We start from the raw sequence: 12,073 nt of genomic DNA on the forward strand, positions 1-12,073 counted from the left end.
TAATCAATATTCCTTAAACGCAGACATAGCTATTTTCAGAACAGTACCAAGGAGTTAATTCTAACAAACCAGACATCATTGTTTGGATAATTAAGCAGGACAGTTAGCACAGCTTATCAGTCATCTATCATAGTCTGTTAGTGGCAGGGTTTTATGGTGTTTATGCCTTGCAAATAGTTCATGAATGCAGACCTACACATTAGCTGCTAGTTCCTTTTAGAGGCTGGGCATCCACTCAGTCCATTAAATGTATGTGAGGGAACTGCCACTTTCCCATGTTTTAGAGGAACTGATAACTCGGGGGGCCAGATTTTCAAACACTTTGGGCACACAAATGCATACCTAATTTGCATGCACACTTAGCCATTTTCATTTTTAATTTTGCAAATTATTGCTCTTTTAATTGCAGTAATTGTGTACATTGGTTTGGTGTGCAATTTTGTATGCATTTTTATATGCAAAATTTTGTGCCTAAGATAATAGTCCATGTTTTCTTTAAAATATTTCTTAAATGCCTTATTCTTCTTTCATGAATCTGATGTATCTTTTATAAGCTGACTTTAAGTAGCAAATTGATATATTGTAGCTGCAAGTTTCATTATCATGGTCTCAATCCACGAAGCACTTACACACATGGGTAGTTCCATTGCAATCACTGGGACTAGTCATAGACTTAAAGTTAAGCACATGGTGAAGTGTTTTGCCAAACTGGGGCCTATTACAAGACAAGACAAAGATCTCTCCCAGATGTGACCACAGGAATATCAAACATTTTCCCCCTCATAAGTAATATGGAAATCTTTGTGGACACAGTACATGTCCAGTCCCATCACTCCTTTTCCACACACACCACTCCCTTAAACAGTTATTCATTTTTTTAGACCCACTCGTGAACAATTATTCACTTTCTAAATCCGCCCTCAAACAGTTATTCACCTTATCCACGCCCCCAAAGTGACGTCAATGGAAAGTCCAAGGAGGCAGCAGCACAGAACTTTCAAACCCTCACGAGGCAAGAAAATCATTATTTTTTTTTCTGTGTGTGGTTTTTTTTAATGTTATCGTGTATTGTATTTTTTTTATCTTGTCTAAGAACAGCCATGATCTTTATGGTGGGAGGAGTATACTTGCAATAAACCACTTGGTAGTTATCAAATGACTCAGCTTTGCTGAAACATTTAACCAACCTCAGAAGCTGTTCCTTGTTTCATATCAAATACTCCTCTAGGATGATCATTATCCCTTAATCAATTAATATTCTATAAGTGAAGTTTAACAACAGAGGTGAAGGCCCTAAAATACTGTGGCCATCTGTAGTTTAAAAATAAAAACAAGGATTCAGATAAATATTCCAGTTACTTGACTTATGTTTTCCTACCAGTAAGTCAAACTAACCAACCCTGAAAAACGTGTATAGCTCTGTCTAATATCTACCTGAGAAGGAGGGATCATGCCATTATGAAAATGATCAGATGATATAGTTACATATAAATACGTAACGCACCTGATTTTCAGAGGTACTGAGCAGTCACAGCTTCTATTGAAGGCAAGTGGAGTTGAGAGTGCTTTGCACATCTGAAAAGCAGCTATTTGTGCTATTTACATGAGCTGTCCAGCATTTGCTGACAATTTGAGGTGTGCCAAGTTCCAGCCACATTAGCACCAAATATTTCTCCCTGTAACTGTAATTTTAGGTCAAAGAGTGATGTTACGGGGCTTGATCCTCCAAGGTGCTGAGCACTTTGCTCCTGATTTCACAAAGCATTTAACTATGTGCTTAACGTTAAACATGTCAGTTGGCCTTTTGAAGTCTTGGACTAATCTATGGTTAAAGTTAAGCACATGCTTAAGGACTTTGCTGGTCTAGAATCAGAGTGTTCAGCACCATTCAAGATCAAACTCAAGATAGGAATGGAGAGAAATATTATTTATATTAAATGTTCACGATAGAAACATATGTCTATATTCATTACTACTGAAAGGCTTGTGTTTTACTAGAATTAAGTTATGATTGTTCCAGAGCAAAATCTGTTTGAAGTGTGAGGGCTCACACTCTGCCTTTTCGTTAGATATGTTCTCACCAGGATTTGAGGGGAACCCCAATTTCAGCTTCCAGACTCTGATGAATGCAGACAGTATCTACATGATCTCACACTACACCCTTCGTCTCAGCCTGAAGTTATCCAACTCTGACTACTACAGGAAGAAACCTGCCCAAGCACCTGTGTTGCTGGTAAGTGAGGAATATAGAACAAACCATGGTGTGAAGTAAAAATTTCTGTGGGTGGCTAACGATGCAGTTTTTATTTTATTTGGAGCAGCTGAAATATGTTCATTTCCTATTAACCATTTGAGAGTAGGCAGAGAAACTAACCTGATACTTTCAAATCATGAAGCTACTATAAACTATTCACTAAATTTGACCTAAATTTGCAAATCATTTTTGTTACACACACCCCAAATGCATTTTTTTGATGAATAAACTGTTGGCCAAAATAAATTCACTTAGCTCTAGCTGACATCATTTGGGGCAGGAAGGGAGAAACAGTTCTTACCAGTAATATCAAAGAGTATTTTGATTCCAGCAATTGTCAAAACTAATCCTTGAACATTATTAGCATTTACCATATGTTTTTATCAGTTATAATAATTCAGTCCTTACAAAACTTCCATCGAAGTCTTTAGGGGTTGCACCTCTTGCACCAGGCCTGAACTTGGCCTTGTGTGTCACTAGAAGTTTGGCCTTTGTAAGGACTTCAGGAATGGGCCCTGTCTCATTAAGGGCTTAGTTGCTAGTGCAGAGCCTATGGAGAGCAACAGGTCTCCCTGCACTCAGGTCCTACTCAACAGGCTGAAATTGAGGGTGTTGGACCATGGCCCTGCCTCCCACATCCTTTTTGGGTCTTGTACAGCCCTGGAAGAGTGTTGAAGGACCTGTCCCACCAATTCCCTCACCACAGGAACTGTAATTGTGCCTGTCTCCTACATGAGCTGTCACAGAGAGTGAAAAACTCCTCCTTGCACCGTCGCACTTGCCGTTGTCCAGGTGTGTATGGGCCAGGCATGATCTAGTCCTCGGTCAGTTCTTACTCTTACAGAAGTTCCATACCCCCATCCTTTTCCTCCTCATTTCCTCAGCAACCTGATGCACTCAGAGAGGAGTAGTGGATCTGCAGGCTGAGGCTTACACTCTGGTGACTGACTGTCATGTTACATTTGGATTTGAATTGTTCTCTGCAGAAGGAGTTTATGAAGCAGGTTCAGGCCAGTGGAGTATTGATGGTATTCTCTCAAGCGTGGGTTGAGGAGCTCTACCATCAGGTACTGGAAAGGAACATCCTGGGAGAGGCTGGTTACTGGGGAAACCCTGAGGAGCACCGTCTTCCGCTCATCACCATGTTGACTGGTCAGTATTATGTTACCATGGCTATATGAACTCAGTATTATGATCATGTCAGTACAGATTAACTTCTAAATGCATTCTGCAGATGCCTAAAATATTACATACTTGAACATTAGGCTTCATTCAGTTACCTATAGATCAACATGCCATAGCGCTAAAATATGGCGCTTACTAAAGTGCCAGTGGAGAAGAAATTGGATTCAGTTATGGCACATATATATGGTTGTTTAATCTGGATCAGACACTCTGTATTGAAATCCTAGATCAAATAAAAAAAAATACCTGATAGTACCTTGATTCCCTATGGCCCGTGTGACCAAAAACTGAATAGACTATGAAAGGATGCTTTGTTTTGTTTCTTTTATTTGTGTTTATGGCAGTGCTGCAAGCCCCAATGCAAAGTCATGAACATTGGAAAACATAATTCCGACGATACATTCAAAATGTTGGGGTGTAAATTAGCTGTGACCACTCAAAAAAGGGATCTTGTAGTCGTTGTGGATGGTTCTCTGAAAACATCTGCTCAATGTACAATGGCAGTCAAAAAAGCGAACAGAACATTAGGAACCATTCAGAAAGGGATAGATAACAAGACAGTAAATGTCATAATGCTACTATGTAAATCCATGGTACGCCTACACCTTGAATACTATGTTCAGTTCTCATCGTCCATCTCAAAAAAGATACCGTAGAATTGGAGAAGGTACAGAGAAGGGCATCAAAAATGATTAAGGGTCTAGAACAGTTTCCATATTAATAGAGATTAAGAAGACGGCGACTGTTCATCTTGGAAAAGAGACAACTAAGGGAGGATCTGATAGAGGTCTATAAAATTATGAATAGTGTGGAGAGAGTGAATAAGGAAGTGTTGTTTACCCCTCTGCAGAACACAAGAACAGGTGTCACCCAGTGAAATAAATGGGCAGCAGGTTTAAAACAAACAAAAGGAAATATTTCTTCACACAATGCACAGTTGACCTGTGGAACTCTTTGCCAGAGGATGTTGTGAAGGCCAAAACTATAACCGAGTTAAAAAAAAAAATTAGATAAGCATGGAGCATAAGTGCATCAATGGCTATTAGCCAAGATGGCTAAGCCCCTGACTGCCAGATGCTGGGACTGGACGACAGGTCATGGATCACTCAATAATTGCCCTGTTCAGTTCATTCTCCCTGAAGCATTTGGCACTGGTCTCTGTTGGAAGACAGGGTACTGGGCTAGATGGACCATTAGTCTGAACCAGTATGGCTAGTTTTATGTTTCTAATCAGAATCAAGGCTCAGTTGTGCTAGTTCAGAGCATGTTGAAAGTAGCTCTGTAGCTTTATCAGAGACATAGGGACAGATCCCCAGCTGGTGTAACTGAGCTTGAGGGATTGTCTCCGGCAGATGCTGAAATTATCCTCTCTTTTTGATATCTTGGAATCAGTGACCTACTGCTGCTCCAACCATCTGTCAGCAAAAATATAAATCTAGGATTTGTGTCCAGAACATAAAGAACATGCCTTAGTGGATCAAGTACTGGACTGGACTGTAGGAGACCTGAGTTCTACTCTTGGCTCTGTCATTGACCTGCTGGGTGACCTTGAACAAGTCACGTCCCTCCTGGTGTGTCAGTTTCCCCACCAGTAAAATGGGGGCAACAACACTGACCACCTTTGTAAAGCACTATATGAGCTCTGACTATTGCTGTTGTTATCGCTGCTCCTTGGCAGTTCTGTCCCGAAAAACTTCCTGCTCCATTCATCAATGGTTATTAATAACTGATTGATGTCAATGGAGCTATTTCAGTTTACACCAGGGAAGATGTGGCCCACAGTGTTCTATAGAGTTTGTCTTCTACAGAACTCAAAGGCATTTCCCTCCATAGTAGCAAGCTGCCATTATTGTTCAAAAAATGTATACTTTTGAAGAGAAGCCAAAGGGGCTTTTAAAACTTGACCAGCACATGTGAGTAAATACTGATGAATGGGAAAGGAAGCTGTGTAACTGCCTAGAAACAGGGTGATTCAATGCACCAAACTCCTTTGTCACTGCAGGTCTCAGGGGGAATCTTTTGAAAAGAGCATTCCATGTTCTGGGCACACATCCTAGATTTGTATTTTCACAGGCAGATTTTTGGAGCAGCCGTAGGTCACTGGTTTCATGATATCACAGCAATGTAATGTCAGGATACCCAGGGCTCAGTACCAACATGAATGCTGAGAGTCCGAGCTTGCACTTTTTCCACTGATTGAACTCCCATTGACTTAGATTGATACTATACCAGGGATATGCTGCAGTGCTACTGCTGAGACATAACTCTGCTAAGAAGCTAAAAGACCAGGACTCCTCTGACAAACATTTCAGTGCTCCCTTTAATTTCCCTAGAAAGAAAATTTAGGATGAATATTGTGAAAGAGGTGGGGATGCCTGTAATATTTTATCAATATTCTACATTCTGTTTCAGTGTTATGTGCAGTATGATTAAAGGGGGCTCATACATGTAGAGGTTTCTTGTATTAAGGAACAGTAACTTCAGGGAGCCCCATTTACTGGTACACAAAGGACAGGAGTCATTCATTCTAATATTTTACCTCCAACAACGCTGAGTTCAGTTATCCCGCTTGTAATAATGGGAGAAGGGCTGGCACATAAAACTTTGGGATGGATAAAAAGGAAGCCCCCAAAGGCAGAGACTGCTGGGGACCAGACTGAAACCCAGTCCCTAAAGTTTGGAGTGTCTGGGCTAAACTACTAGGCCTACCTAAGCCTATAGGTAAGATAGATATGCGTGTACATCTTTCATTGTGTTAAAAACCCTTTTCTCTGGTTACGTTTTGTTCCTACTGTTAACATTAAACAATCATTTGTTTTGGGTCACTATGTTATCCACTGGTCACAGCTCCCAAAGGGAAGGCTTGCAGTACCCAAATCCAGATGGGCCTGCACCCCAAGCACCCACTTAGAGAGGCTAGCAGAGTCAAAGATGTGGCTTACTCTGAACTGTGACTAACAGCAGGAGAAAATTTCCTATCAGTGAGGTCTACTGGACTATGGACCAAGGAAAGTGATGGATGCCCTTCTCTTTGAATCATTTAAAATTGCACTGACGAGAACACTAAGGGACATACTGTATATACTCATTCATAAGCAGAATTGTTTTTAGTAAAAAAGGAAAGCACCAGAGAAGTGGGTCGGCTTATGAATGGATATAGAGAGGGAGAGGTGGGACCCAGCCCCCTCCCCCCAACAGAGGGAGCAAGGAGAGGCAGCACAGCCAGCAGAGCCAGAAGGGAAGAGGTGGGGCCAGAGCCTTTCCAGTTCTGGCTGCTCTCCCACCCCCAGCCTCTAAAGCAACTGCAGCTCGGGGGCTGGCAGGCTGCAGCCGTGCCACTTGGCCTTGCCCCCTAGAGCACGCTGCGGCCAGGCCAGCCCGCTGGAACATGCTGTGGCCGTGCCACCCAGTTTGGCCCTCCGGAGCAGGCTGTGACCGCGCTGCCCAGCCTGCTGAAGCAGCTCCGGCCAGGCCAGAGACATCCTCCCCAGATAAAATGGGAAGGGCTGAGATGGGGAGAGAATGTGGGAGGTCCCGGGCTAAGGTTGGGGTCATGTGGGGGGTAGTCACAGGGGTTACTCCCCTGACTCCCAGCTTTCTCCCCTGCCAAAAAAAAATTTCCCCACCAGTTGCTGTCCTGGCCTATCAGGGTAAGCAGCTGGCACGCCGGGACACTTCGTTTACTTAAGTTTACCTCTGTGCCTGCAGATGCTCGAGGTAAACAAACCATCTCGACCCACCAGCGGCTTATCCTGATGGCCCAGACTAAAGTTTGCTGACCCCTGAATTATTGGGTCGGCTTATGAATGGGTTATAAACATTTTCTATTTTAACTTATCCATCTGGGAGGATCGGCTTATAAACGAACTGGCTTATGATCAAGTATATACGGTAATTCTTATTTACCTGGAGGCCCTTTTGCATCCTCAGTAAGGTCCCTTCACACTGCCAGAGACATATAACTGAGAATCAGACCCTTAAAAATATACCATCAGAAATCCTGGAATTCTCTTAGTGCAGTGGTTCAATGTGAAATGTTCTTCTGAACTCATATGTGTGTGTGTTTATGGTCTGGCAGACATTGATGGCTTGGGGAGCAGTGCTATAGGTGGGCAGCTGATGGTATCTGCATCAACACAATCTCCTCTCACCCAGAACCAGAAGACCGATGATTCTGTTGTGGCAGGTAGTGAATCTATATTGTGTATGTGTCCACCATTAGTAGGCTTATAATATACAGTAGGACCTCATGGAATTTATTCAAGTGTGCAAAGGCTTCAGACAAACAGGGAACTAAGCCCAGTGAAGTTATATCGTGGATTAATTTAACCGAAGTGTTGTAATCGCAGCTGGTGCTGCAGCAGGCTTTAAATAGTTTAACTGTGTTTTCATATAAAGTAAAACACATTCAAGAACATAAGCTCAAACATTTAGAATGTAAAGTGGCCTAAGTCAATAAAGCCTATGCACTAGTCAAAACATCAGATGGTCCAGCAAGTAAAGAAGGAACGGGGCCCGTTTCCCCCTAACGACAAAGCAGTAGCTATTTCACTTTCCAGGAAAATGATGGATGCATTTCTTGCTCCAGGTGTTGCTTTTGCCCGCTACCTTCTGATCGGTTGCTGGAAGAATTTGATTGATACCTTATCCACACCTTTGACTGGTCGAATGGCAGGAAGCTCCAAAGGGTTAGCATTCATCCTGGGAGCTGAAGGAGTCAAGGAGCAGAACCAGAAGGAGAAAGATTCCATTTGTATGAGCCTGGATGGACTGAGGAAGGCAGCCCGGCTGAGCTGTGCTCTAGGTATCAGTATGGACTGAATTCCTAGATGGATTCATGTAATTGGATGGACCAATGCATTGTAAATGTTCTTAATGGGGGCGGAATTTGGGGAAGAGGGAAGCAAACTGGGAAGACCCGTAAAGCTGGTGTAGAAGTCAATAGCCCTGTTTGTGATGCTGTCTGATGGTAAGATTGCATATCCAAAATGAAAATGCTGATTAGACAATAACTGTTGTGCCTCTTTGTAGGGGTTGCGGCTAATTGTGCATCTGCCCTTGCCCAAATGGCTGCTGCCTCCTGTGTTCAAGAAGAGAAGGAGGAAAGAGATGCCCAAGAGCCCAGTGATGCTATAACTCAAGGTAGCTACTATTGGCCAAGTAGTCCTTATTATCTAATGTTCCTTATAGTAATGACATTGTAAGGTATTTTGTTATGGGAAATGTAGGGATGGGGGGATTTCACTGCCACATTACATTGCCTTGCAAATATATGGGAAGTACATCTACAGGGGGAACCATTAGTCTCACACAGACTTCACTGCACCAGGACCTTGTTATTAATTCATTCTCCATTTTATCCTATATAAATCTTCTACTGATTCAGTTGAACACCATTAAACTCAAACTGTATTTTAAAGTTTCATCTTTTAAAGTTTGGTGACACAAATGCAGCCATAATGGCATCTGAGTAATAACAACTTATAAAAACTTATGTCTTATGTATCTGACACTACCATGAGTTGAGAAGGACACCAAAATGTGCTCAGTCTTACTTATTTTCATGACATTCACTCCGCTTGCTTATTTACATATACATCCTTTACCATCATATATTCTCAGATGTTTAAAATTGCCTATCTCAAGTGTATTAAGTTAAGCTTGATGAAGCCGAAAAAATGTAGTAACGGGATAAAAAGTCGGTCACTTCTAGTGTCAGAGGGATAGCCATGTTAGTCTGTATCCACAAAAACAACGAGGAGTCCCCACGAAAGCTTATGCCCAAATAAATCTGTTAGTCTTTAAGGTGCCATGGGACTTCTCATTTTTGTCACATCTAGATTACTGCTTCAAAGCAAATCCAGATCATTAGTGACGCAAAGTTGTCAACTGCACATGTTTAGTTGGTGGCCTGAGTGAAATGAGTTTGGAGATCTCATTCCAGTTCCCACTGGATAAAAGTTCATGACACAAAAATGGCTATCACAACTGGCCCTAAGTGGCAGTCAGTAGAGACCAAAGACTGAATAGGTGTGAGAGTGAAAATCCTCTGACCCCTAGAAGAGAGAGCCCTGGAAATGACACTTCGGGCATATTGGATGATCAATATGGGGGAAGTACAGCTGACTAGAGGATGACCATTCTGTTTCATGACAACTTTCAAGATTTCAAAATTGATGGTTGTTCCACCTTAATACAAACACAGACCTTTCCAGTGTTTCAGTGAAAAGGAATGGTGTTGAAAAATCTGTTTTCCGATCAAAAAGATCAGGTTTTCGATTTGGGTCTCTCAGTTATCAAGTGATCCAGGAGTCCACCTTGGACCTCAGAGACCTTCCTGTCATGAAACTTGTCAAATCTAATACATCTCCATGAAGCATCTCAGCTTCAGTGAAAAGAAATTGTCAAAAATAATTCCAACCAGCTGTAGAGGGAAGCTTGCACTGTGTCTTGCGATGCTTTGTCTGTTGTGAATAACAAGAAGATGTGAACCTGTAAAGAAGTCAGTTTAGTGCCTTCCATGAGCAGTATGGTCTCTCACACACACAAATAAAAAGGGATTTTTTTAGCATGTACATCCGAAAAAGGTGTTTGCTTTTATATTTTGCCTAAAATGCCATCTTCATATAGATCTCTTTTTGTATTGTAATCCTCTCCATCCACATCATCTGTGAGAACAAATGTTTGTTTGTTTAAGTGATGCATGTTCTTAAAAAATCGTCTTCTATTGTTAACGGGACAGTGAAACAGAAGATGGAGCAGAAGCTGGAACAGATGGGGAGAGTGCAGGGAGTCTGCCTGCACCCTGCTCATGTTTTGTGCATGGATGCCATCCTCAGTGTGGGCCTGGAAATGGGAAGCCACAATCAAGACTGTTGGCCACATGTGTTCAGGTACAGGAATCTACCGGCTTTAGGTCAGAAAATTCATTTTAACAGAACCAAGCTCCTGCCACCTAGAGCGAGAGAGAAATAAAGCTGTCTGCACTCACTTTATCATTCTCGGAGGTGCTCCAGCACTACACACACAAACAGTGGACCTGGGAGATTGAGTGCAATTCAGTGGGTGAAAGGGGAGGAGATTTTTAAAAGGGCCTGAGGATAATCTTAGATACACCCATCTGAGTGCTTAACAATCCTTAATATATTGATCCTCACAGCACTGCTGTGAACCAGGGCAGGCACAGGGGGACTAAGGCCTACATCCTCAAAGGGTATTAAAGTATCTAATACCCCTTGTGCAAGGACACATAGGAAGCCTGCGGCAGAGCAAGGAACTGAACCCAGGTCTCCAGCGCGTGCCCTATCCACCAGGCTATCCTTCCTTTCTAAGGTCATTATTGGAAGTCCAGGCATTTAGGGACAATAAACCCCAGCCGGCACTTCTGGAAGTCTCCCCCTCAGACTGTAAATAAGTGCAATATCCCCTTCAGAGAAATTCCAGGCCACATGACATAATAAACCTCCACTTGCCTGGCACCAGATAGGTTGGCTCCAAAGCAGACATGACCACCTTCCAGGGGTCTCCATTACCATTTTCTGGCAGTGGGACTCTTTTACTTTTATGCTCTCCCTTTATTGTGATTGGCCTACATCACTATGTGTTTTCTAAATGATTAAACTAGCTGCAGTGACAGGCACTATTAGAGACCAGTAAAACAAATACATTGGACTTCATTATTCTACAGATGTTTCCAGATTACCTTTAAGGAGCAAGTGCAATGCAGAACCAAACAGTTCTATAGTGACTAACTCTAGGGATTCACATTCCATCTTGTCCCATTTGTTCTCAGGGTGTGTGAATACATCAGCACTCTGGAGCACACCCATTTCAGCGATGGCGCATCTCAGCCCCCTCTCACTATAACCCAATCACAGCAGGCCACAGGAGCGTTGCAGGTGGATTATCCATCTACAAACTCTCCCCAGGAACTGACCCCTGAGCAGGAGACCACCCTGAGCAACAATCCTGTCATCCAGCCTGTCTCCATCCAGGACCTCATCAAGGAGGGTAGCAAGGGCAGAGCTTTCGACTTCCGTGGAGGCAGCCTGCTAAGTGGAAGCAATGCTGCCAAGGCTGTCCTCATCCTCTCCACACAGGCTGACAGGTATGGATGGCAATGTCCGAATCCTGCTTTTGGCTTCTCAAAATCTCTCCTGAGCCTTCCTGTAAAGTAAAGGGAACAGGCTGCCAGTTCTGGACCTTACAAATGTTTATGCCATTCGCTCAGCAGCCAATGCTGTAGTTGAGGTGGGGCTGAGACTTGTATTAGCACATCCTATTTTCTCATACTTGTAACATGCTAAAAAAATAAAAATCTCCTTTTTGCTGAAATTTTCCATGCTTGGGCTCCATCCCCAAGAGGAATGTATTTGTAAATTATGAGCAAAAAATAGTTAATGCCTGGGCAGCATATATCGTATGCTGCATCATTTTTTATTTCAGAATTGCAACGCTGTGCACAGGACTACAGAATAATACAAACGCTTAATAGCGCTCTTAGTTATATAGGTGTGATTTTTTCATAATGTAACTTCACTGTGGACCTCAACAGGCACCTGATCCTGTCTCATTCAAGTGAAAGAGATTTTCTGTTGACTGAATGAGAGCAAGATTAAGCCCTGACTGTCTCAG

The 12,073-nt window shown here is 42.6% G+C and overlaps 1 protein-coding gene across 1 annotated transcript in view; it reads left to right on the plus strand.

Annotated features, from left to right (window-relative positions):
* ARFGEF3 (ARFGEF family member 3) overlaps window positions 1–12,073 on the plus strand; it is a 130,631-nt gene that overhangs the window by 92,797 nt on the left and 25,761 nt on the right. Inside the window, exons 13-20 of the mRNA XM_032769946.2 lie at window positions 929–1,012; window positions 2,070–2,233; window positions 3,241–3,406; window positions 7,518–7,625; window positions 8,028–8,243; window positions 8,471–8,581; window positions 10,182–10,332; window positions 11,232–11,546. Of these exons, the coding sequence (XP_032625837.1) occupies window positions 929–1,012; window positions 2,070–2,233; window positions 3,241–3,406; window positions 7,518–7,625; window positions 8,028–8,243; window positions 8,471–8,581; window positions 10,182–10,332; window positions 11,232–11,546 (1,315 nt within the window). The remainder of the gene's footprint in view (window positions 1–928; window positions 1,013–2,069; window positions 2,234–3,240; window positions 3,407–7,517; window positions 7,626–8,027; window positions 8,244–8,470; window positions 8,582–10,181; window positions 10,333–11,231; window positions 11,547–12,073) is intronic.

The sequence above is a fragment of the Chelonoidis abingdonii genome, chromosome 3 (assembly GCF_003597395.2).
Source record: "Chelonoidis abingdonii isolate Lonesome George chromosome 3, CheloAbing_2.0, whole genome shotgun sequence".
Classification (NCBI taxonomy): domain Eukaryota; kingdom Metazoa; phylum Chordata; order Testudines; family Testudinidae; genus Chelonoidis; species Chelonoidis abingdonii.